The 21,905-nt window shown below is 41.7% G+C and overlaps 1 protein-coding gene across 3 annotated transcripts in view; it reads right to left on the minus strand.

The window, feature by feature from the left end:
- The window catches only part of LOC117271462 (netrin-G1-like), an 87,319-nt gene extending 79,127 nt beyond the window's left edge, over positions 1-8,192 (minus strand). For 2 of the 3 annotated variants that reach the window (XM_033649618.2, XM_033649616.2), the window contains exons 1-2: positions 6,510-7,037; positions 1,503-2,160 (exon numbers count right to left, since the gene is read on the minus strand). In XM_033649618.2, coding sequence (XP_033505509.1) covers positions 1,503-1,748 — 246 coding nt within the window. In that variant the 5' untranslated portion in view covers positions 1,749-2,160; positions 6,510-7,037. Of the gene's footprint in view, positions 1-1,502; positions 2,161-6,509; positions 7,038-7,918 lie in introns of those variants that run through there. The other variant, XM_033649617.2, reaches the window with a different exon arrangement.
- Positions 8,193-21,905: the final 13,713 nt, after the last annotated feature.

Consider the following 21,905-nt stretch of genomic DNA (forward strand, 5'->3'; position numbering starts at 1 on the left):
CCCTGGCAGGTTGATGGCATAAAGTCAGTTTTTGTGACAAATTGTGGAAAAACCCTGCAGTGTACTGGTTATAAAAATAGATCTCAAAAGAAATGAAAAGGGAAACACAAAGTTGTGACAAAGCATCTTTAACTACCAGCAGTTATTGTGGTGAGACGATGTATCAGTCCAACCCTTGTGACTCTCTTTGCCTCTATGTTGCTCCCTCCTGTGTTATGTTAATGCTGCGTCTTCAGGATAGTCAGGACTGATAAAGGTTTCACTGTTGGTTTTGATATAAAGCTTCACAGAACGTCACACATGACTGGCGACCGGCTCCTTTTTCATCCTGCAGTGGCATTAAATGTCTCAATGCCATCTGGAGCCGCGAGAATAGAAACTCTCCCTTTAAAGATGCCCATTTTAATTGGTAAATATTTACTTGCAGGAGCTCTCTGCGGGCACACACACGACTTCTAATGAAGCACTTTAAAGCCTATGGGCTCTTGCTGCTTACTTTGAGTGTGATTCTAAACAAATGCAACCTGGGGTTGAACTGTTGATAACGGTTGATAAGGGCCGATGAAACACAACGCTAAACACTGTGGCGAGCATGCAGTGCATAATAACTGCTCCAGTACAATTACCGTGTCACTGTTAACGCTGTGCTTCCCTCTATGTGTGTGTTTGTGTGTGCGGTTCTGAGTGTGGTTTGTGCAGTCATGTGTACAAGTGTATGCGTGTCTGTGAGTGCTGGGGCTGATTGGTAAAATCCAATATCACAATATTTTTGACCCAGTATCTTTATATATATATATATATATATATATATATATATATATATATATATATATATATATTTATTGATGTTGTGTATTTATAAAAATGATTTGAGGAGGAATAGAAACATTTTGCCACAGAAATCTATCAGGGGAATACAAAGAGATTGCAAAATTAGGTTTTTTTCTCTGATTTATAAAACTGTCCCTTATGTGGCTCCATAGAATTTAAAAGATATGTAAATGTGTGTAAAGAAATTTGTGACACAGATGAACATCAGCATCGTCAGAAAAAAATACACTCAACTAAACCAGACAGATGAGCTCTGATTTTTTTTTAATGACCTGTTGCTTGTATGTAAGGTGCATGTACATCTCCATGTGTGACTGTGCCTGTCTGTGAGTCTGTAGGTGCCTGTATGTCCTTGTGCGGCACTTGCTTAGGTGTGTATGAGCTGATGTGCTCCTGTGTATCTTTACATCTGCTTCTCCAAGGTTTGTGCTTATATTGATGCGTTTGCATCCATTGTCTGTGTGTGTGTGTGTCTAGTTTGTGACTGTGCCGCTGCGTGTTAGCACTTGTATCCTAATGTGCACACCGGGCCTGTGTGCACATTAATCTCTGCTGCAGCGGCAGCACGTTGCCTTGTATGCACTGCTCTCTATCCCTAACCCAGTATGCTGTGTGATCCTGCCTACAGCCTCATTTGTCTCCATCAGGGGACAGGCGAGGTTACGACTCACCAAAGCGCAGTACGTTTCTGGCGGATCTCCACACGTGATATTTGGGGGGTCGAGGGCCACTCGCAGGTACTTTGTCATGTCAGTGGCTTCTGGCTGACAGGCCATGTAGTCCCACGCCAGGCCCTCCTCTGTATAGATCTGGGACTTGCACACGTCATAGTGTCCCCAGGCCGCCGGGTAATGTTGCATGGCATGTGCCACGCTGGTGCACACAGCTTGCAGAGTGAACAATACGGGCCAAAGCATCGCTGATCTTGATTTGTATGGTCTCTGTGGAACTTCTTTTTGTCTTTACAGCTGCTGCTTCGTCACAGAAATGACAATATCGCCGAGAGTTTTCTAAATTAACTGCAGCTTTGAACGGTGCAATGGTGCATCTGGGAACTGTGGCAGCATGTTGCTACTTTTGTGTGAGCAGCTTCAGGCAACGATTAGCCCCCATCCAGTTATTTTGTCTTTGATTGCTGCCACTTCTGCCTGGCTGATGAGGTGTGTCAACAAGGGAGCTTCTTCTTCACGAGTGTTGGGCGTTGATGAGAGGGTCAACCAACGGTCAGATGTGATGTGCAGAGAGGAGTGACACTCCTCATAAGTCAGTGGCTGTCAGATGTCTTAGCTCGATCTCCTGTCAGTTGTGGATTTTGCAGCAGACAGCATCCTAAAGGACAGGAAAAAAATACAGTTGGTGAATTAAACAGGTCACATGAAACATTTGAAATACTGTTTTAAAATATTAACAGAGATCCAGCATGGTTTGAGGGCACTGAGGTGGATAAGTGGTGCGTCACACTACCTACTACCACTCACACACACATACATAATGTATACAAAATACAGGGCTCTGCTGTTTATGTGTATCCCTCAATAATAACCCTGCCAAAATCACTGTATACAATTCAAATGGAGCTTGTTCTGCAAAGCCTAATCTCCATTTGATTTTCATACAAAAAGGCTTATTTCCATGTGTCAAGTCACTGCATTTAAGTTATTGCTTTTTCCCATTCTCTTGCCCCTTTATAGCCAAATGTGGAGTTGGTTTGTCCCAGTGCCTTCAGAGGCATTTGGGAAATATTAAAGTAAAATTGGGAGACAGAAATGGTCTATTTGAGGGATTGTGCATTTCTCGGAGCTATCACAAGCCATCAGTCAGATGGCCTAAGTCATCAGGTAATGGTGCCTGGCAGCAGTCAGTGGAGACCCACACCATCTCAATGTCTCAGGTACAGCGTGTGTGCGGTAGCGGGGAAAATAAAATTGAGCAGCTATATACAGCTGCCTGCAACAGAGTAATGACACTGTAAATAGGAGTTAAGTTACTGTTGACTGTCAATGTGCTCAGATGGCCTGAGGTTTTGCCATAGTGAAAAAGAAGTCTTATGTGCCCGCGAGTGGCTGTTCAGAAAAATGTACTTACATTTCAATTCAACCTTTGCCAGCTTAGGGCACAATTCTCACCCAGCATGTACAGTTATCCGCTTTAAAAGCCCATTACAAGTTTGCAGTGTCACATCACATTTATTCTAACGCATATTCAGACTTTAAAAAATGCCTGGCACAATCAGCTGGTACGTGCAGTTGAACCAGGAACTTTCCGGTCAGCAGCTTTACCGTCTACCCTTCAGGCTACAGCTTTAACTGACAGTCACTGCGAAAATGAAGAAGTTTCAGGTAAAATGGCGTTTGAAGCATGTTGAGAGTCTTTAATGTTCAGAGGAAAAGAGCTACTTGTGGATTTGTGTCAAGAGATTACGTCTTTTATCAGAGATTATCGAGTCAGATCATATTAATTAACAGATAGATTTCAATATAAAGGTTTATCGTGTGAAAGGAGAAAGATTCAGATCAGATGTAGGAAACACAAACTCATCTTAATGAGTTGCTGTGGCTCACACATGCAGGCTGGTTTTCATTGCTCCCTGCTGACATATGGAGGCATTAGAATTCAGTATTTTAACTCGGCCATCTTGGCTGGACAGAAAATTGTGCCAGTTTCAATTGGTTTTGACCACATCTAAGGCAATTACAGCTTTCCTCTTCCAACCTAATGCCCCTTTTACAAAATGACTACAGGCTTGAATACATTCCAACTGTAATGACAGATGTTCATCTGAGCCCAGTAAAAATTATCTGCACTGCCATTCAGCCTCGGCAGACCCTTCAAAGTGAGCCATGTCAGGAGGTATGGATGGCAGGCTGCGTTCGACAGACCTCTGGTGGGAGAGGGGGAAGAACCCGGTGGGAATAAAAAACGTACAGGGAAAGAATTTTGGCTCTTTAAATGTGTTCATGTCAATCAACCAGACTCCTAAGAAGAGGCAAATTACAAATTTGATAACACGGCTGGAGCTTTAAGTGATGAATAAGCCATTTCTTTCTGCGTGTATCAAATTTAATAAATATAAATGTCAGTCCCGTATCAGAGATGCGTCACAGGGTGGACCACTCTCAACTCACATGGCCACACACACATGCATTCACACACACATAGATACACCCCCCCTGGTAACGCTGAGGTTGACTTTCATTATAAAGACAGTCAAATTAGGTACCAGCTGCGGGGTCGTAGAGGTCGCCTATCTTATTTTTATTTAATAGGGAACATTCAAAGCTAATAAGCGACAGCAAATGGAGCTAGCCATGGGAATATTGGATTTAATTCATAGACACTTGGAGTAATAAAATCTATACAGATGAAAGGAAGGTGTCACGATGCTCAGTGGACCTCCATGGACAGGTACCATTCAACATCAGAGTGCTGCGTAGGTGACAGGAAGGGGGGAAACAGCGCACAATGTCTTCATTATCCTCAGTAGACAATTTCTGCATACAGTAAGTGTTCTGACACCATTTAGAAAGCTAATTCATCTCCTACCAAGAAAAAAAATCAAAGAAATGACATCAAAATCTTGACTTAAAATCACACAGAGAATCTATGAACGCATTATCCACAGCAAGATTAGAACCTTCTTCTCTTGTTTCTCCGACCCCTGCGTCTATACCTCACACCCAATCGCAGTCAGAACACAAGGAGAAACTCAGGAATGTCATAATTTCACCGAGAAAAATATGAGGTCAGATTCTATATTAAAAGTCATCAATATTTGAGCAGCTCTCCGTATGCAGGGAGAGAGGGAGAGAGCTTAGAGCTTAGGGTGACCACCCGCCCCAACCCTCCCAACCGCGCCCCCCCCCCACCTCTCTCTGTCTCTTTTCCTTCACTTGTTTTTGAAGCCTCTGAAACACCCCCTTGTGTCCGCTTGCATTCCATCCCCTGGGCAGCTCAAGCATGGCAGAGTGTTTTAAAAGTCAGCAGGCAGCCGTGCCCCGTGGCTTATATTGGTTACAAACTCCCAGCAAGACTCTTAAAAACCATGGCGGATGTATTCCATTCATTTTATAGTAATCCCACTAAAGTGTGGCTTTGCTCTCTGTCTCAGTGTGGCTTTCTGATCGCCTCTTGGCTCCCATACAGGGCAAAGTGAAAGGGGGGAGCTGTCCACGGTGCTGAAATACAGGATTTCAAATCTGCTCCTATAAGGGAAACTCTGACATCAGTGATTTCAAGATGACACTTATATTGATGGTAGAATGAAAACAAAAAAAGAAAAGCCTCTGACAGCCAGAAACTGATGCCCCCTCTGCGGTTCATCCTGCAACAATTGCTATTTTGTTGTCTTGCCTTTCTATACCGAGCACCTGGTCAGGATTTTGGATGTGCACATATACAATGCCGCCTCGTTGTGTTTATTGATTTTGCTGACTTCCAACCAATAACTTCTGATCCATGGCCAGTTTGAGCAGACTGATGCTTTGTGGCTGGCTGATGAGTGCAACAATAAACGGGTTAATGCTTCCAACGTTTCCCGAGCCAAGAACCAACCCTTCCATATGAGTCACAGTGGGATCGACTGGCAAGCAGAAGCATGTCTGTACTGGCACGTATTTGTCTTATTATTGTCTTCCACTCCTTCGTTCCCTCTCTCTGGGTATCTCATTCAAGTCCCTCAGTCCAGCTCTTCCTCTCTTCAAACCCTTCTCCACTGCTTTGTCTCTCAACAGCACCCTGGCTGCACTGGATCCATAAACACATAAAGCATTACAATTAATGTCCCAGGGCTGCACCTTTAGCCTTTGCAATTGGAGTCACTTTTTATTTACAAGTACTGGCTGTGCTTTCCTACAAAGAGCTTTTACCCTGAGAGGATGTGGTTGATGTGGAGACAATGTGAGGGGTCCCTCAGTGTGGAGCCCAGCCAGAGAGCCAGGCTGCCTGCACCACTGCCACACATGAAATCTGATGCCATACATTATTCACAGTTCTTCTCCTGGAGCACTAACATGCAAAAACGTAGAATGTGTTGCAAACGTTTTAATATCCAGGACATGTAACAGTCATGCAATTAGAGACACAGGACAGAGACCAAGGCAAAAGTCTCATAATTTCAGAATTTGTTTGGTCGTATACCTGATTTAAATAAAAATGCAAAGACAGCAACCATTTATGACAACTTAAGACATCCAACAGAGGCTGAGCTTAGTGTGTTCTGGGTCAGATTTTGCGCAGAGGCGAGGCACACCTAGATCTGACTTTACTGACCTGCTGCGCAACAGGTTAAAGTCACATTACTTCATTTATTAACCCACTTAGGAAAATGGGGATACATTAAGAATGACAGCAGCTTTGTATAAAGTGAATACGATGCATATTTACATTTATAAGCCCCCATCTTGCAAAACAAAGAAACCCTCCTCGAGACAGTGAAACTTCTTGGAGAGGACAACAGCAAAAAGATGTGGTACGTTTTAATTCTGTTTCAGAGGAGCCGCTCATTCCTTATTCATTTAACCCACTTCAAACCTGATTACAGTTCACGTTCCGCCCATGAAACAGCCCACTGTAATTACCCTATTATCGCCCATTTAGTCACGATTGTCATCATCATACAAGTGACGGTATGCAAAAAGCAAAGTGAACAGTCTGAATGCTGAAAACACAACAATACTCACATTTAAAAATGCGCTCCTGGGACGAGCTGCTCATTCAACAAGTTATTAGCCAAGAGTAGTTGCAGAAAGATTTTCATGCGCCTTTGACTGAATCTTCTCTTTGTGATTTATTCAGATTTCACCTGACGGATCAATAAAAGCAATGTATGCGCAGAAAGCGCGCATTCACGTGAAGAGAGCAGCGTTTTCTCAACTTTTCTTTAAACTTTTGCGTCTCACTGAAGCAGCCTTGTCTTCCGAATAACGCTCCGGGACTTGCTCGCATTTAGACCTTTTCTTTCGCGCTTACAAACGCCGCCGAGTATCGACTGCTGGTGTCCACACAGGCTGTTTGGCTTTACGCAGCGCTGCTCTTGGCGCAGCGTTCATCGGAATGGCGCACGAGAAAATACTCAAAGTCGCCGTCAAAGAGGGGTTCACAGCGGTCGCAAATTCATTTAAAGTCCATCAGCGCGTATTGAAACACATCCCGATGGAGAGCAACTCTTGGAGTCGTTTGGGTAGATTTCTCAGCCCAGCCGATTTGTGGACGGGGAGAGGAGGGGAGAGATAAGCAATCTTCCTCAAATGGAGCCACTATGTCCAGTTACATACGAGCGCTCCGCCGGGTCCTAAAGATAATACTGACTTGCTTGTAAATCTCAACTTCAAACCTTTTGTTTTACGCGGCTGTTGAAATTGAGCAATTGCGCAAAAATACCCAGCCGTCATTTATTCTCTGTATCTTACTTTTTTTGCCACAGAGGGTGATTTTGTGTCTAAAATGCAACTCGTGTTTAGAATCTAACAAAGCAGCTGACTTTGTCTTGTGATGCTTTTGAAAATGCTTATCCATACGAAGGAAATCATCTTAAACTCTTTGCATGATACGAATTGATCAGTAAGCAGAGACACATCTGCAGTGGCACCAAAGTGGAGTGTTCTATTTAAAGTTGCTCGATAATCACTCAGCAATGGGCTGCATCGCTTTTTACAGCAGCGTCCAACTCTTGCAGCCCAAACAGCTGCATGCCCAGACGCACTGATGTCATTTTGAAAGCACAACAGTTACAATCATATCGACTACAGCATACAGTAATTATTATCAGCACCTGTAGTAAGGCGTATCACGCAAGTGTTACCTTACTGACCATTGAGTTTTTATCATCACATTACAGGAGCCACTTACATGACAGGTAATGCATGTGGAGAGTAAATCCAGCGAAACTTAACGGAGGCGAGTCCTCAGGACAGAAATTCAAAGTACGGCACAATTAGGATGGAGAATAACTCACAGAGGAAATTAAAAACTATATCTGACAATGCATTATTTGGTTGTTTGCCTTTACGCTTATTACAGCCCGCAGGTCATAGACACAGAAACCAGAACAGCACCGATGCTTTCGGAAAACAAAAAACACAGATCTTACCTTCCATCTGAGAATGTGTGAGGCTGGAGCTGCGCTGGCACAGAAAAAAAAGAAAAGACAAAACTGGAAAAACTCCTCTGGTCGGAGTTGTTGGTGTAATTATTCGGCGAATTTTGAAGGCAGAGCTGAAAGAATAACTACACTTAGGTGCGTCTACCGGGCTCCCTTGGCGAGGAGTCATAGATGTCACCCTCTCCACTACAGGGTGCCAAGCAGCACGGCAAACAACCGCGGTGACAGGTCGCTTTGAACACGCATTTTAATTGTGGTGTAATGCCAACTGGTGGAGATTGCACGATAAGAACAACCGCGCCCATCTGAAGGTCACCACAGTAATTGAGTGGACCGTATCCCATGTCGGTGCTATAAAGCCTGCAAACCACTGAGTTGTAGAATCAGTAACTCAAGCACTTATATTCTCCAGTCATGATTTTAGAGCTGTGTTAAATAACTGTGTTTCTTCACAGACACAGCAAACCAGGGCTGTTTTTTTTTTCTGTTTGTAAATCATTTAAGAAGAATAAGTGGAAACTGTGCAGGAAAGCTTTTCAGTTTTTTTCTCATTATGCTGTTATCTTAATGTAATTCACTGGGATGTTCAGCACCCTGGACAGCTCCTGCACCCTACAGGCAACTTCCCAACATGCTGGAGTGGGGTTTCAGCAAAGAAAGTAAAATATGATTAATTAAAATTACGCTTTAAAGCACTTTGTAAGAGTCCTTTAGTAAAGTAGTTTGTGATGAATACAGTTTATTATAGCAAAAACTCATTTGGGGCTCCCAGTGGGCTCCATCCTTCCCAACATCCTCCCTTATGTTCTCATATTTAGTCATTCTTCTTTCCTCCCCTCCTTACATCCATTCATCCATTATATTTCAAAATGTAAGAATAAGCCCACCGGAATGAACCACTGCATTTTCAAGGGGTCCGTTTGACCTTTGTCTCTTTCATTCCTTGCAGAAATCAGAATACGCAAGTCTAATTTCCAACCCTCTTTTCCTCACTCTTCATCACTCCCCTTTTGCAGGATGTACGCTAAGCAGCTAAGTGTTTAAATGCCCCCAAACAGAACCACAGCCCGTATTGATTTCTTGCAAATTAATATGCAACGAAAGAGCTGTAATCCCATTAAAAAGTGACAATGCCATTTCTGTCCTGATAAAGGCAGATTTTGGTCGGGACCGGAGCTGAATGACAACAAGTCTCTCATCCCCACTGAGGTAAAGTGGCTCACATTGTATCAGAGGGTTCAGCCTTTGCTTGGAGCGACTGCTGCTCTTGACATTTCCATTAAATCATTCCTCCTGGAAATATTACCATGCCACCCTGACAGTCACATACATGACTGTGCTCAGTCATTTTGATCATAAGCAGTGTAGATAGACAGATAACAGATAGATAGATAGATAGATAGATAGATACATAGATGGATACATCGATATATAGATATATAGATACATAGATAGATAGACTATTATACTATGAAGATAATACTACAAGACACAGAGCCTACAGCAGCCATGACAGTGACAATGTTAACATGTTGAGATTTAGTTCAGTCTGCGAGCATACTGATATTTGCTAATTAGCATGAAACACAATCTGAGGCTGACAGGAGTGTCATAGTTTTATAGTTATTTAATTAGAGGATAATCAGTTGAGTAAAGCTTACTCTATTCCAAATTTCATGATGATCCATTCAACAGTTTTTGATCATTTCACTCAAAACGACATATTTTACCAGTACTGTAACACTTCAGTTAATAACCCGGGCTATTATTTGCATAAATCACTGAAATCAACGTGTCTATATCTGGGACAGGTGTCTATACAGGACAAGCCATTAATTCCTTTCACACAAAAATGTTGCTCAGCAAAGATGATTTTATAATGAATCATTCATTTGATCTACTGTAGCTCCCAAAGACAGCGCATCAGAGGGAAAAAGTGTACGGCACACAAGGATTACAGCACCTTATTTGCGCTGCGGTATAGATACAACACCACTTTATCTCGTTTCAACAATACTCCCAACCTGGATTAATTTTCATGAAAAACCCTTTTGATGAAATTCTGTAATAGTCTGGGCAATAGTGCATCTGTGTAGCATGTCTAACCATTTGGTGTTGCACAGCGAAGCTGTCTTGGTCTCCTGCAGTTTTCCTTAGATATGCCTCCATTAGCTTATATCATTAACAAGCGCAATACATTTTCCATAGCTATGCAGATGACACTCAATAATACATTTCTATTAAGAAAACTAACCCAAATGGTCTATCACCTCTGACCACCTGCTTGGCCTCTATAAAACAATGGATATATGACAAAAACTTAATGAGGATAAAACAGAGATTTGGCTGCTTGGACCTAAATGCAAGAGGGAGACACTTTTTAATAGACTTGGGAACTGGCTTACCCGACCAAATCAGAAGTCAAAAGTCTTGGTGTCGTTTTAGAATCCTATATTTGCAAAGTGACCAAGACACTATTCCGCCACCTGAGTCACGTTGCCAAAGTAAGTCTGTGTGTCCACATAGAGCTTTCCTTCAGTAGAAAAGCAGTGGCAGGGTCGGGGGGAACACTTCATCCCAGCACTTCATACTTTCTGTGACAACAATAACTTGATAGTAACATTAACTAGCTAACGTAACACTACATCATCAGAGGTTTGACTGCTTGTTAACAACACACTTAGTATGTGACAGTGATGAATGCACAACACTCACAGCAACATTTCAGTGTCCAATCAATCTGCTCTCACACTTTTCTGTCTTTGTTGTGATAGTTTCTGGCTGACATATCATGCAGTAGCTAGGACCAGCAGTGACGTCACCGGCGCCTTTCTGAAAAGTTTAGAGATGTTCAACTAGAAGTGCTTGGAGTAACCGCGTACAGCCGCTTAAGTTCTTTTCTCTTTGGGAATGATTGAAAAAAGATACTGGTGCCCAGAAAAGAAACACTATGTGGACACATGCCCTAAGATTGTTGGACTATTGTAATGCCCTCTTCACTGGTCTATCAAATAAGTTATGATAACTCCAGCTAGTTCATAACTCTGCTGCAAGACTTTTAACAAAGAATGTGAAAAGAGAGCACATTATTTCTGCACCCTGCACAGACTCCCCACTTCTTTTAGAATTCATTTTAAGGCCCTTTTACTCACATACAAAGTTCTTAATGGTATAACACCTTCGTACAATTCTGATTTTTTTTTATCTCCTTATCAACCTACAAAAGTCTTTAGGTCCTCTGTTGCTGGTATTTTAACTGTTCCTAAAGTAGCCCACAAAACGAGTGGGACAACTGCTTTCAGCTACTACGCCCCGAGACTATAGAGCACCATGCCCAGGTACATTGGACGAGCAAGCTCTTTTGACATCCTTAAATATCAGCTGAAAACCAACCTATTTAGTCAGGCTTTTAGATAATGTTGTTGTTGTTTTTTATCTTTTGTCTACATCTGTTTTCACTACTTTAATTTCTCTGCTTTTCTCATTGGATCTTTTGTGTGTTTGTGGATTTTGTGTTTTAATGCCTTAAGGCCCAAACATACTTGGGCGGAACGTACAGTACAGGCCAAAAGTTTGGACACACCTTCTCATTCAATGCGTTTTCTTTATCTTCATGACTATTTACATTGTAGATTCTCACTGAAGGCATCAAAACTATGAATGAACACATGTGGAGTTATGTACTTAACAAAAAAAGGTGAAATAACTGAAAACATGTTTTATATTCTAGTTTCTTCAAAATAGCCACCCTTTGCTCTGATTACTGCTTTGCACACTCTTGGCATTCTCTCCATGAGCTTCAAGAGGTAGTCACCTGAAATGTTTTTCCAACAGTCTTGAAGGAGTTCCCAGAGGTGTTCAGCACTTGTTGGCCCCTTTGCCTTCACTCTGCGGTCCAGCTCACCCGAAAACATCTTGATTGGGTTCAGGTCCGGTGACTGTGGAGGCCAGGTCATCTGCCGCAGCACTCCATCACTCTCCTTCTTGGTCAAATAGCCCTTACACAGCCTGGAGGTGTGTTTGGGGTCATTGTCCTGTTGAAAAATAAATGATCGTCCAACTAAACGCAAACCAGATGGGATGGCATGTCGCTGCAGGATGCTGTGGTAGCCATGCTGGTTCAGTGTGCCTTCAATTTTGAATAAATCCCCAACAGTGTCACCAGCAAAACACCCCCACACCATCACACCTCCTCCTCCATGCTTCACAGTGGGAACGAGGCATGTGGAATCCATCCGTTCACCTTTTCTGCGTCTCACAAACACACGGCGGTTGGAACCAAAGATCTCAAATTTGGACTCATCAGACCAAAGCACAGATTTTCACTGGTCTAATGTCCATTCCTTGTGTTTCTTGGCCCAAACAAATCTCTTCTGCTTGTTGCCTCTCCTTAGAAGTGGTTTCCTAGCAGCTATTTGACCATGAAGGCCTGATTGGCGCAGTCTCCTCTTAACAGTTGTTCTAGAGATGGGTCTGCTGCTAGAACTCTGTGTGGCATTCATCTGGTCTCTGATCTGAGCTGCTGTTAACTTGCGATTTCTGAGGCTGGTGACTCGGATGAACTTATCCTCAGAAGCAGAGGTGACTCTTGGTCTTCCTTTCCTGGGTCGGTCCTCATGTGTGCCAGTTTGGTTCTAGCGCTTGATGGTTTTTGCGACTCCACTTGGGGACACATTTAAAGTTTTTGCAATTTTCCGGACTGACTGACCTTCATTTCTTAAAGTAATGATGGCCACTCGTTTTTCTTTAGTTAGCTGATTGGTTCTTGCCATAATACGAATTTTAACAGTTGTCCAATAGGGCTGTCGGCTGTGTATTAACCTGACTTCTGCACAACACAACTGATGGTCCCAACCCCATTGATAAAGCAAGAAATTCCACTAATTAACCCTGATAAGGCACACCTGTGAAGTGGAAACCATTTCAGGTGACTACCTCTTGAAGCTCATCGAGAGAATGCCAAGAGTGTGCAAAGCAGTAATCAGAGCAAAGGGTGGCTATTTTGAAGAAACTAGAATATAAAATATGTTTTCAGTTATTTCACCTTTTTTTGTTAAGTACATAACTCCACATGTGTTCATTCATAGTTTTGATGCCTTCAGTGAGAATCTACAATGTAAATAGTCATGAAAATAAAGAAAACGCATTGAATAAGAAGGTGTGTCCAAACTTTTGGCCTGTACTGTACGCGGAGCGGACTCCGCGGAGGTCCACCCGGACTAAAAGCGGACATCCGCAAGCCCTGTGCGTGCAAAGCTCAGATTTTACGACCACGCGCACCAGTGTCACACAAAAGACTGCTTGGCATGTATTTTTCACATCGAATGTAGTGTTTCAGGAAACTTTTTTTACAGGAAACTACAACGTGGAAGTGCACTCGACTATGGAAGCCAAAATGACTGCGGTTACACTCCTCGCGGAGTTTGCTCCACTTACAATACACCCGAGGCTGTGAGCACCTTTACTGTAAAGCACTTTGAGCTGCATTTTGAATGGTGCTATACAAATATCATCATTATTATTATTTACCTTTTAGCATTTTTTTTTTTAACGCTAGATTTAGCTAGTTAGCAAGCTAGCTTTGTAGGCAGATGGTATTATCACTGCATATGCCCTGTACAGTGCTCTGACTGGCTGATTGTTTCTCCAAACTAGGGACTGCTGTCAATGAATGCAACACCAGACCTGTTTTAATCTAGGGCTGCACAATTAATTGAACAATATTCTTAATTACAGTTTTGGCCACTTAAAATTAAATGAACATGTTTGATTGTGATATTAACATTTAAAATAAGTGCTTTGCTCATAGAAAAATCAGCTGCATATCAAACCAGTTTTATTTTATTATTTATAGTGCTGGCCAGAGTGTTTCAAACCATGGTAATTAATGTCCAAATCAGTATTCGAATGCTCTGTTTTCTATATCATTACCCCCAAAATCTCTAAAAGCCCACAAAAAAACCCAATGGTAATCTAACATAATTCATGATACATATATTAATTATCATTTATTCTCAGACAAGAATACTTAAACTTAGCAATAGGCCTAGTTTCATGACTGCAACAGTTTAACTACCCATGACAGGCTCACAAATATGCTGAAAAAGTCAAGCATCAGTTTCAAAATTTATAAAGAAGACCCCAATAAGAAAGAAAACTGAGATATCACAAATCTACAACAAGCCTGTAAAATCACCTGAAAACTGTAAGTAACAGCTCAGCCATCTTGCACAGTATTACTTTTTTTTATTGCAAAGTGGCTTATTGTCACTTTATTTTGGGTGCACTGACTGAAGACTGATGTTTTAAAAAAAGTATCCTCATCTCTCATTATCCCCCCTGGAAGCTGCGATTAATCACAAATATTTCTCGCTGAAGCTTTGAAGCTTATTAGTCATAGTCATATTAGTATTAGTACTTGTCTTAGTATTAGTATTAAATGTCAACCTCATGGTGTCACTAGAGGAAGTCATCCTATGGTGACCATAAAAGCCTGTACAAAAATTCAAGGCAATCCAGTACTTGAGTTATTTTAGTCTGGACCAAAGTGGTGGAAGGACTGACTGACCAACAGAACGCACGCCATGCCGCTAGCTTGGCTAAAAATAAATGTCCAAAGCCCCAGTGTCAAAAACATCCCACATAAGAAATTCAGACAATCACAATGACCTTGCGGGGATTCTGTCTTTGCTTTCTCTATTTTGATTCTGTAAACACTACTGTAGTAGAGCAACAACTATCAAACCACAGTTCATTGAATTTCAATGTTTGCAAACTACAGTATAGTTCAGCGTGGTGGGAATAAAACATACTGCAGAAGATGGCTCTCCCCACTCCCCCGCGACCCCCACGGGTCAGAGGCTGCAGGGTCATCTGAATGAATCCACACAGCCGGCTTGAAATCACATCAGAGAGTCAGGAATTCCTCTATAGCTGCCGCATGTTTTCTTTTCTTTTTTCTTTTTTTCTTTTCAGCAGCGTGCTACGGTGGACGAGGAGGATACAGAGGTGGAGTCTGCCCTCTCACCCTCTGCGTGTCCTCTCCCTCGGTGCCACCGAGAGCTTGCGCTGACAGAGATGGAGGGTTTGCTGTTTGATTCAGCTCTCGGGGGTCTATTGATAGTTTCAAAGTGGAGTCCACCTGCCACTGCTTTAATCATCCGTGACCCCAGTTGCATGTTGGAAGACCGCAGAGGGGGACGGGATCAGCAGCCCTGTACGTGTGTGTGTTTGTGTGTGAGGAGTCGAGAGAAAGAGAAAAAGACGAGGGAGAGACAGATATATAGAGAGGGGATAAAGAAACGTTCATACTTACAGAGATAAGATGGGGAGAATGAATGAGTCTGTCCAGACACTTTTCAACCCTGTTGTCATGATGTGTGGGTTGAGATTTTTCTCCGCATGTTGAGAGTTTGAATAACACTGTTTTGATTTCATGCAGCTCCGGGCTTCTTTTTTTTTCACATGAAGCATTTCTATCTGGTTTAAATGTATTATAAGTGTATTTAATCAGATTTTTCTCCAGAGGTGGGGCAGAGTGAATCAGCATGCAGGCACAACTTATGGCTGCCAAATTAATTCAATTTATTCCAAAGCCTTTCTTAAGGCCAAGGTTGTAATTATGGCATGCAATTAGAGGGGGTATAAATATTAGATAACTTCCCAATTCCCACTGAAAGTTAACCCAAAAGTTGTTTTTTTGTCAGGTATTGATGATTTACATAAAGATCTCAGAGTGCTCCTGGCTATAATTAAAGCAAAATTCACATACTGCTGACAAACATCACACATCTATTGTAGAGTCTGGATGAGAAGGTTGTTATAACTATTTACCTTTGCTGATTTCATCACCAGAAACCCACTGATAATTGGAGTGAAACTTCACCTTTAAAGTGACAAGTTGAGCAACCGTGTGCTGGCATGTGCCAGTGTAGCTTTTCACCAAGTGAGACATAGTTTTGAATTTGAGTGGGTTGTTACCACACATAAAAGTCTCTGTGTACAAGGGATATGTGACATTTTTCTGGAGAGTATGCCAAAGCCACTGCAGTGCAGCTTAGAACAGGAAGTGATCAGGGTAAGGAAGGAGGTGGGAGAGTCAGGAAACACTCTTTGGAATTAGTTCAAGCACTGCAGTGTGTCCATGTGTGTGTGTGTGTGTGTGTGAGAGTGTGCGTGCATGCACGTGTGTGAAGTGCTCTGGAGAGTAATGCTGATTTGAGACACTGCATAAATTTTACCCATTAATTTTGTAAACATCCTTATTTACTTCTATGGTAAAATTTAACAGATAAAATTGACTGCAATTACTTCTCTGTCTTTAAATGCGTACCTCTATTAGTTGTCAAGTTTATTTCATCATTGCAACACAGTTATCATAAACAAATCAAACCATGGTGATGGTGATTGATAGGCTTTTCACATTTCAAATTTGTCCATTGGTTCAAATAGGGCATGATTTTTTTTAATCTATATTGATATCAAGATTATTTATCACAATCATTCATTAATTTTAGGTACATGATATTTGTCTGTTTTGCTTTTACTTTCATGTTGTGCTACAATTCTGGTAATGTACAAATCCTTGCACCAAAATATCTTAAAACATTTCAGCCAAAATGAAATCAACAGAGCCCTGCTCCTCATTTTAACATTGTGTCACATTCCTCCTAATTAGAGATGTCAACGGTTAACTATTGAGAGTATTTTGACTGGTTACACATGTAGGTCTATAGATTAATTTTGCTACTCTTAAGTTTACTGCACTGTGCCCCACCCAGGTCTGGTGTGAGCCAGCTGGCGCCGCCAGCCGCTCATCCCGCTGTTACCGCTGCTAACACTGTCTGGAGCCAACAGTGTTGCTGTGGAAACATGGCACCCACCCTCTGGTCTCATCATAGTGGGTAAGCAACTAAATTTTGAGCAATAAAACCTCTTTAGCATTGTTGACTATGTTATCACTGTTTTCAGCAAGACTAGTGATGCTAACATTGTAAACAATGCTGAAAAGGTTTTGTGGTTCAAAATGAAGCCCCTTATTCACCTGGACAACCTGAAGGGAGACCGGAGGATGTGCACAATGTTTCCGCGGGAACGCATTCCGCCACCTCAGTGGTGTTAATAGCTGTAATCGCAGAATGAGTGGCGCAGCTAGCTAGCTAACGTTAGCTCCCAGTGCAACCCAGGGTGGTGCATTAGGATCCCTATTCAATTTTTATTCTTCCTGCAAATATAATTCAATTAATCATATCTCCACATTTTCAACAAAAAAAGTGTAGTCACATGTGTCTTGGGCCAAAAAAATGAATGATTAGTGAAAAGTAAATTCAAACCTTGATCAGGGGAAATTACTGCAAGGTATGAAATCACAAGATCAAATCAGGAGTAAACAAATAATTATTTTCCTCATTTATTCATTCCCATTTAGGGTCAACCACAGATCGTTTCATGGGCCAGCCTTGGGCCAGGCCATCTGTGCCCTTTGACCCCCCTGATGGCGGGCCTTATGGCATGTTTCCACATATTAACATGGCTGACCGACTGTCTGTCAACAAAACCAACAGAAACTAACATAAAAGCTGAGACATTTACATCACAAAATATTAAGATTTCATCACCTCTTAATGGATAGCACAGCAGCCCTAAAGCTCACTGAGTCAAAGGAGAGCTCAACTCAAAGGAGAGGCCTCTTCACGCCTTTTTTTTTTCTTTCTTAAAAATGAACTGGTTAGTTACCTATAAATGGGTGTCAGCCTTCCGTAAGTAAGTATGGAAAGTGCTTTGAAAATCAGCCCTAAAGCACACTGAGTCAAAGGATAGCTCAACTCAAAGGAAAGGCCTCTCATCTTTTGCGTCTTTTTTTTTTTCGTCTTAAAAATGAACTTGTTAGTTACCGGTTAATGGGTGTCGGCCCTTTGCATGTAAAATTAACCAAAACTGACATCCCTACCCCTAATGAACAAATCTCTGCATCAAAATAAGAATTGAAACGATGTAATTCTTGCAACCAAAATGACAACAGTGTTAATTGGCCACATATCTGTCCAAATATGATTGCATTAGTTATTTCAGTCTGCTGGCTGGATATGGTGACACGCTGCACAGTGTTGCAGTTATAAGTGTCTGAGTTGACGCTGAACAGTGGCAACATTTAAGAAAGATTTTCACAGGCTGTCACTGTAGGGTGCCATCGCAACGTCAGCACCCTAAAGATGAGGTTGGTTGTTACTTTAGGAAGCGCTTGATTTAATATGCTGTTGGTTTTGCTATGAGTAAAAGCAAATGTCCGTACCACAATGAATCATGGTCATTTAATTTGGAGAAAGCCAAAACTGTGATGAAGACAAATATTCAATTAATTGTGCACCCCCAGATGAAGAAGAAGATTTAAGAAGTGTTGCACTTATTGATGACAATCCCTAGTTTGGAGAAACAGTTAACCAATTAGACCACTGTATGGGGCATATAAAACAGTAATGCCATCTGCCCACAAAGCTAGCTTACTAACTAGCTAAATTTAGCTAAAGAAAAAAATGCTAAAAGGTAAATAATAACAATAATAATTACTTCAGTTTCAATAGGGTCCTTTTTGGAGCTTGGGCCCTAAAAAAGCAACACAGATATGGCCGCAAAATTGGTAATACGTATGAATGGGATTGACACGGCTGCACAGAATAACAACCTTTAAATCAGCATATTTCTTAGACTTGATAACATCAAGTTCACTGTGCCTAGCATCCAGCACCACAACTTCCTGCAAGTGACGTTAGAAATATGGATACTTGAATCACTACTGATTGTTTAGGGCAAAACAAAGCAACAAGCTTTTTTTAGATTGTACAGTAAAACTGCTGCCCTCGCAACTTCAGTGTCTAAAGTTAAGTTTACCTAATCGCCTGCAAAACTTTGGTGTCACTATGGCTAATGCAAGTGGCCAAGAGAGGGCTCAGTCACACTCTCCATTAAAAATAATGCTTGCCCAGAAACATGAACAAAAAATCAATACAATTCAGTGTGATTGTCAGGCCAGGGCGCTTGCTCTGAGACAACAAGGGCAGGCTGAACTTCCCCTAAAATCTCATAGAAGAAATGGTCAAATATGCACTATTGAATTTACATTAAAATAAGAATTTACGTTGCATTAAACGTGCACTAGGATGCATTTAACATCATGACTGTGATGTTCAAACATCAGCTGTTTATCACCAGTTTTCAAATGCGACCTCCCTGTCATACATTCTCGTGTCAGCACGGTGGACACGGAGCCTCCAAGCATCCCTATGAGAGAGCGCTGAGCAGATTTTTTTAATGCAGCAAAGCGAGACGGCCATTGGATAAATGTGACAAAATCGTCACTTCCAGGGAGGCTCAGCTCCCTGGGACCTAATGGAGCGGTAAGCGGGAGAGGACGCTCGGTGTATGCATGATGATTGGAGGAATTGTCTAAAAGGCTGAACCCCTTTGTGATTGACAGCGCTTTGGAAATACACACCAGCATCGTCGCATTTCGAGCTCAGTCCCATGCAGATATTTGTGAGTGGACTTCTGACAGAGTACCGTCTGGAGTTCCTTAATACCATAACCAATATAGCTCATTTTCACCATTTGTAAACCCATCTGAAAATCTTTGAGGTGTGTTTTGCTGTGGTTCTATGGCATGAGTGTGGTTGAAAAACAGCTTAAATTAAATGTTCCTTCTATAAGTTACTGCCTCGCTACAATATGACAGATTTTATGATGTAAACTTAAAGTGAGCTTCTCTAGTTTGAAAGACCAGCAGCCGCCACTGTTATCAGGCTAACACTAGTTACATCGGAGCAATTGTTTCTCAAAACTATGACTACATTACAGATTAAAAGCATCTTACTGCATTTTGTTCCCCCGTCATTAGTGGCATCTCTCTAGATCTTTTTAAAGGATATTATTTAATAGTGTATCACTGGACCTTTAAAAGCTTGAGCGGATCTCCTTTTTTGCACCAGACTTGTTTTCAGTTTCTCACTTTACTCTTTTGTGCTGTAAAACAAACTAGATCTTACCCAGAAATACACATTGTTACATGCAGTGCTGGAAAAGGCTGACAATCTCAGTTAATCTATGTTTTGTTCTACTTGGTTTAGGATAATTACACTAATGTACTACTTATGTGAAAGTGTAAATAAATGTAAAAATGATTCATGCAACAGCTTTGCCAAACAGTGGCAGAAATGTCTGGTTTTCTGTGAAGCCTCAGAGGCATACATCGGTCGCTCGATCAAACAACTCGGTGCTTGAACACTGGCAGCGTTTCCAGTCTCCCATTAGGATGCAGTGATGGTACCTGGACTTGGCTTTGATGCAAAGAAGGCAAAGGAAAACCATCGATAGAACCAAATCCAATTTGAAAACAAAGTCGGAGTAAAATGGAATACTGAGTAAGGTATGCACTACTGAAACAATTTAAATGACACATTGGTATGCATCATCATACTCTCCTATTACTCTCTAGATAGACAGATAACCAACACTGTACTCTTTGCACTCCTGGAATCTGGATTTGAAAGTCTTGTTGAGTGGGTGGCACATTTCCTTGCCAGGTATAAGAGGCAAGCGGGTGGCACCTCAGCTGCACCAAAACCAGGGCATATAAGCAGCTGGAGCCCGGCATCTCATGCCTTGAGAGAAGCGGGCAACACGCCAACCTCTCTGGGAGCTGTGCTACATTTCACAACATGATGAATGGCACGAGTCATTTTTAACCCTAACAACAAATCAGTTCATCAACAGCCCTCCTTAATATTTGAGTGGAGATAACAAAGCGTTCTTTTAGGATAAAGGCTGAAATTTATACCTTAATGAGGTGATAACTGTGAACTGTTCCCATCTGAGCAAAATGCCAATTGACACATTTAGATTATTTCCTGCCCTTTTACTTCAATAGACAGATGAGATGATGCTATTGAGTGTTTAACTGAGGTTGTATGTGCTGTGGATGGCTCGTACCTGCCACAGGCTTATTCAAATTGTCACAACAAGATGACTTTGAATAAAAATTGTATTCATAATGGCACAATCAAAGTGTTAATGTGATATAAAACAAGCTCGGAAAAAAAACAACACTGCCGGTTTAGGAGGTGAAAAAGAACATCCCACTAGGTAATAGACTGGAAGAGGCTTTTTTTTTTGTCTTTTGCGGTAAAGCGTTGATTCCGACAGCTCTTAGTTTTGATTCACGTGTCTACAAACCCATGTGAGCCTCTTGACATTTATTAGGTACGGCATGCCAAAAAGTCCACATATTCCCTGAGGTTCTTTTGCTTTGTCTTGACAAGGTTTAGACTTTTTATGCAGTGCAGAGGAGAGCTGAGATTTCCTTGCAAGATTTCTCCTGGATTGACATGCTGATAAACACTCTGCAGGCTACAGTACAGTGGGTTTGTATTTCAGATTACAAATGTGTAATAGCTGACCACAAGGCAGTGAATATTATATATACTGAGGGGGGGACACATCCCTTCACTATTTACATATGCTCAAAATGTTCCTTTTAAAAAGTTGCAATGCTACAACAGACGACCATGCACGGCTGTCCTAAATAATCTTTAATCTCTAATATTACAGTGTGCTGCAGTTCTGCATGTGGTTTGTGCACATGGCATTGCTTTACCCCAGCAGACACCGTTGCTTGACTGCTGTGAGTAGGTACAATCATTGTAAAACACTGTAGTGTCTCTATGTCATTACTTTCAAATGTCCTAAAAAGTGGAAAGCTAGAATGTGTTATTTATGTGTTATGTAAGCCAGTGGTTCCCAACTGGTGGGTTGCAGTCCATTCTGAATAGACTGCAAGTGACTCGCGAACATGTCAAGTTTGTTTAAAACACACTTTATTTTGAAGTACAGTCAATTTTTGGCACAGAGCATTTCTTTTGAAGGGCCGTTTCCTGCTGAAGACCACGAAGACGCTGCAAAGCCTGTGTTTAGTGCGGTGACGTTC

This window comes from Epinephelus lanceolatus, chromosome 12 (genome assembly GCF_041903045.1).
Source record: "Epinephelus lanceolatus isolate andai-2023 chromosome 12, ASM4190304v1, whole genome shotgun sequence".
Lineage (NCBI taxonomy): Eukaryota > Metazoa > Chordata > Actinopteri > Perciformes > Serranidae > Epinephelus > Epinephelus lanceolatus.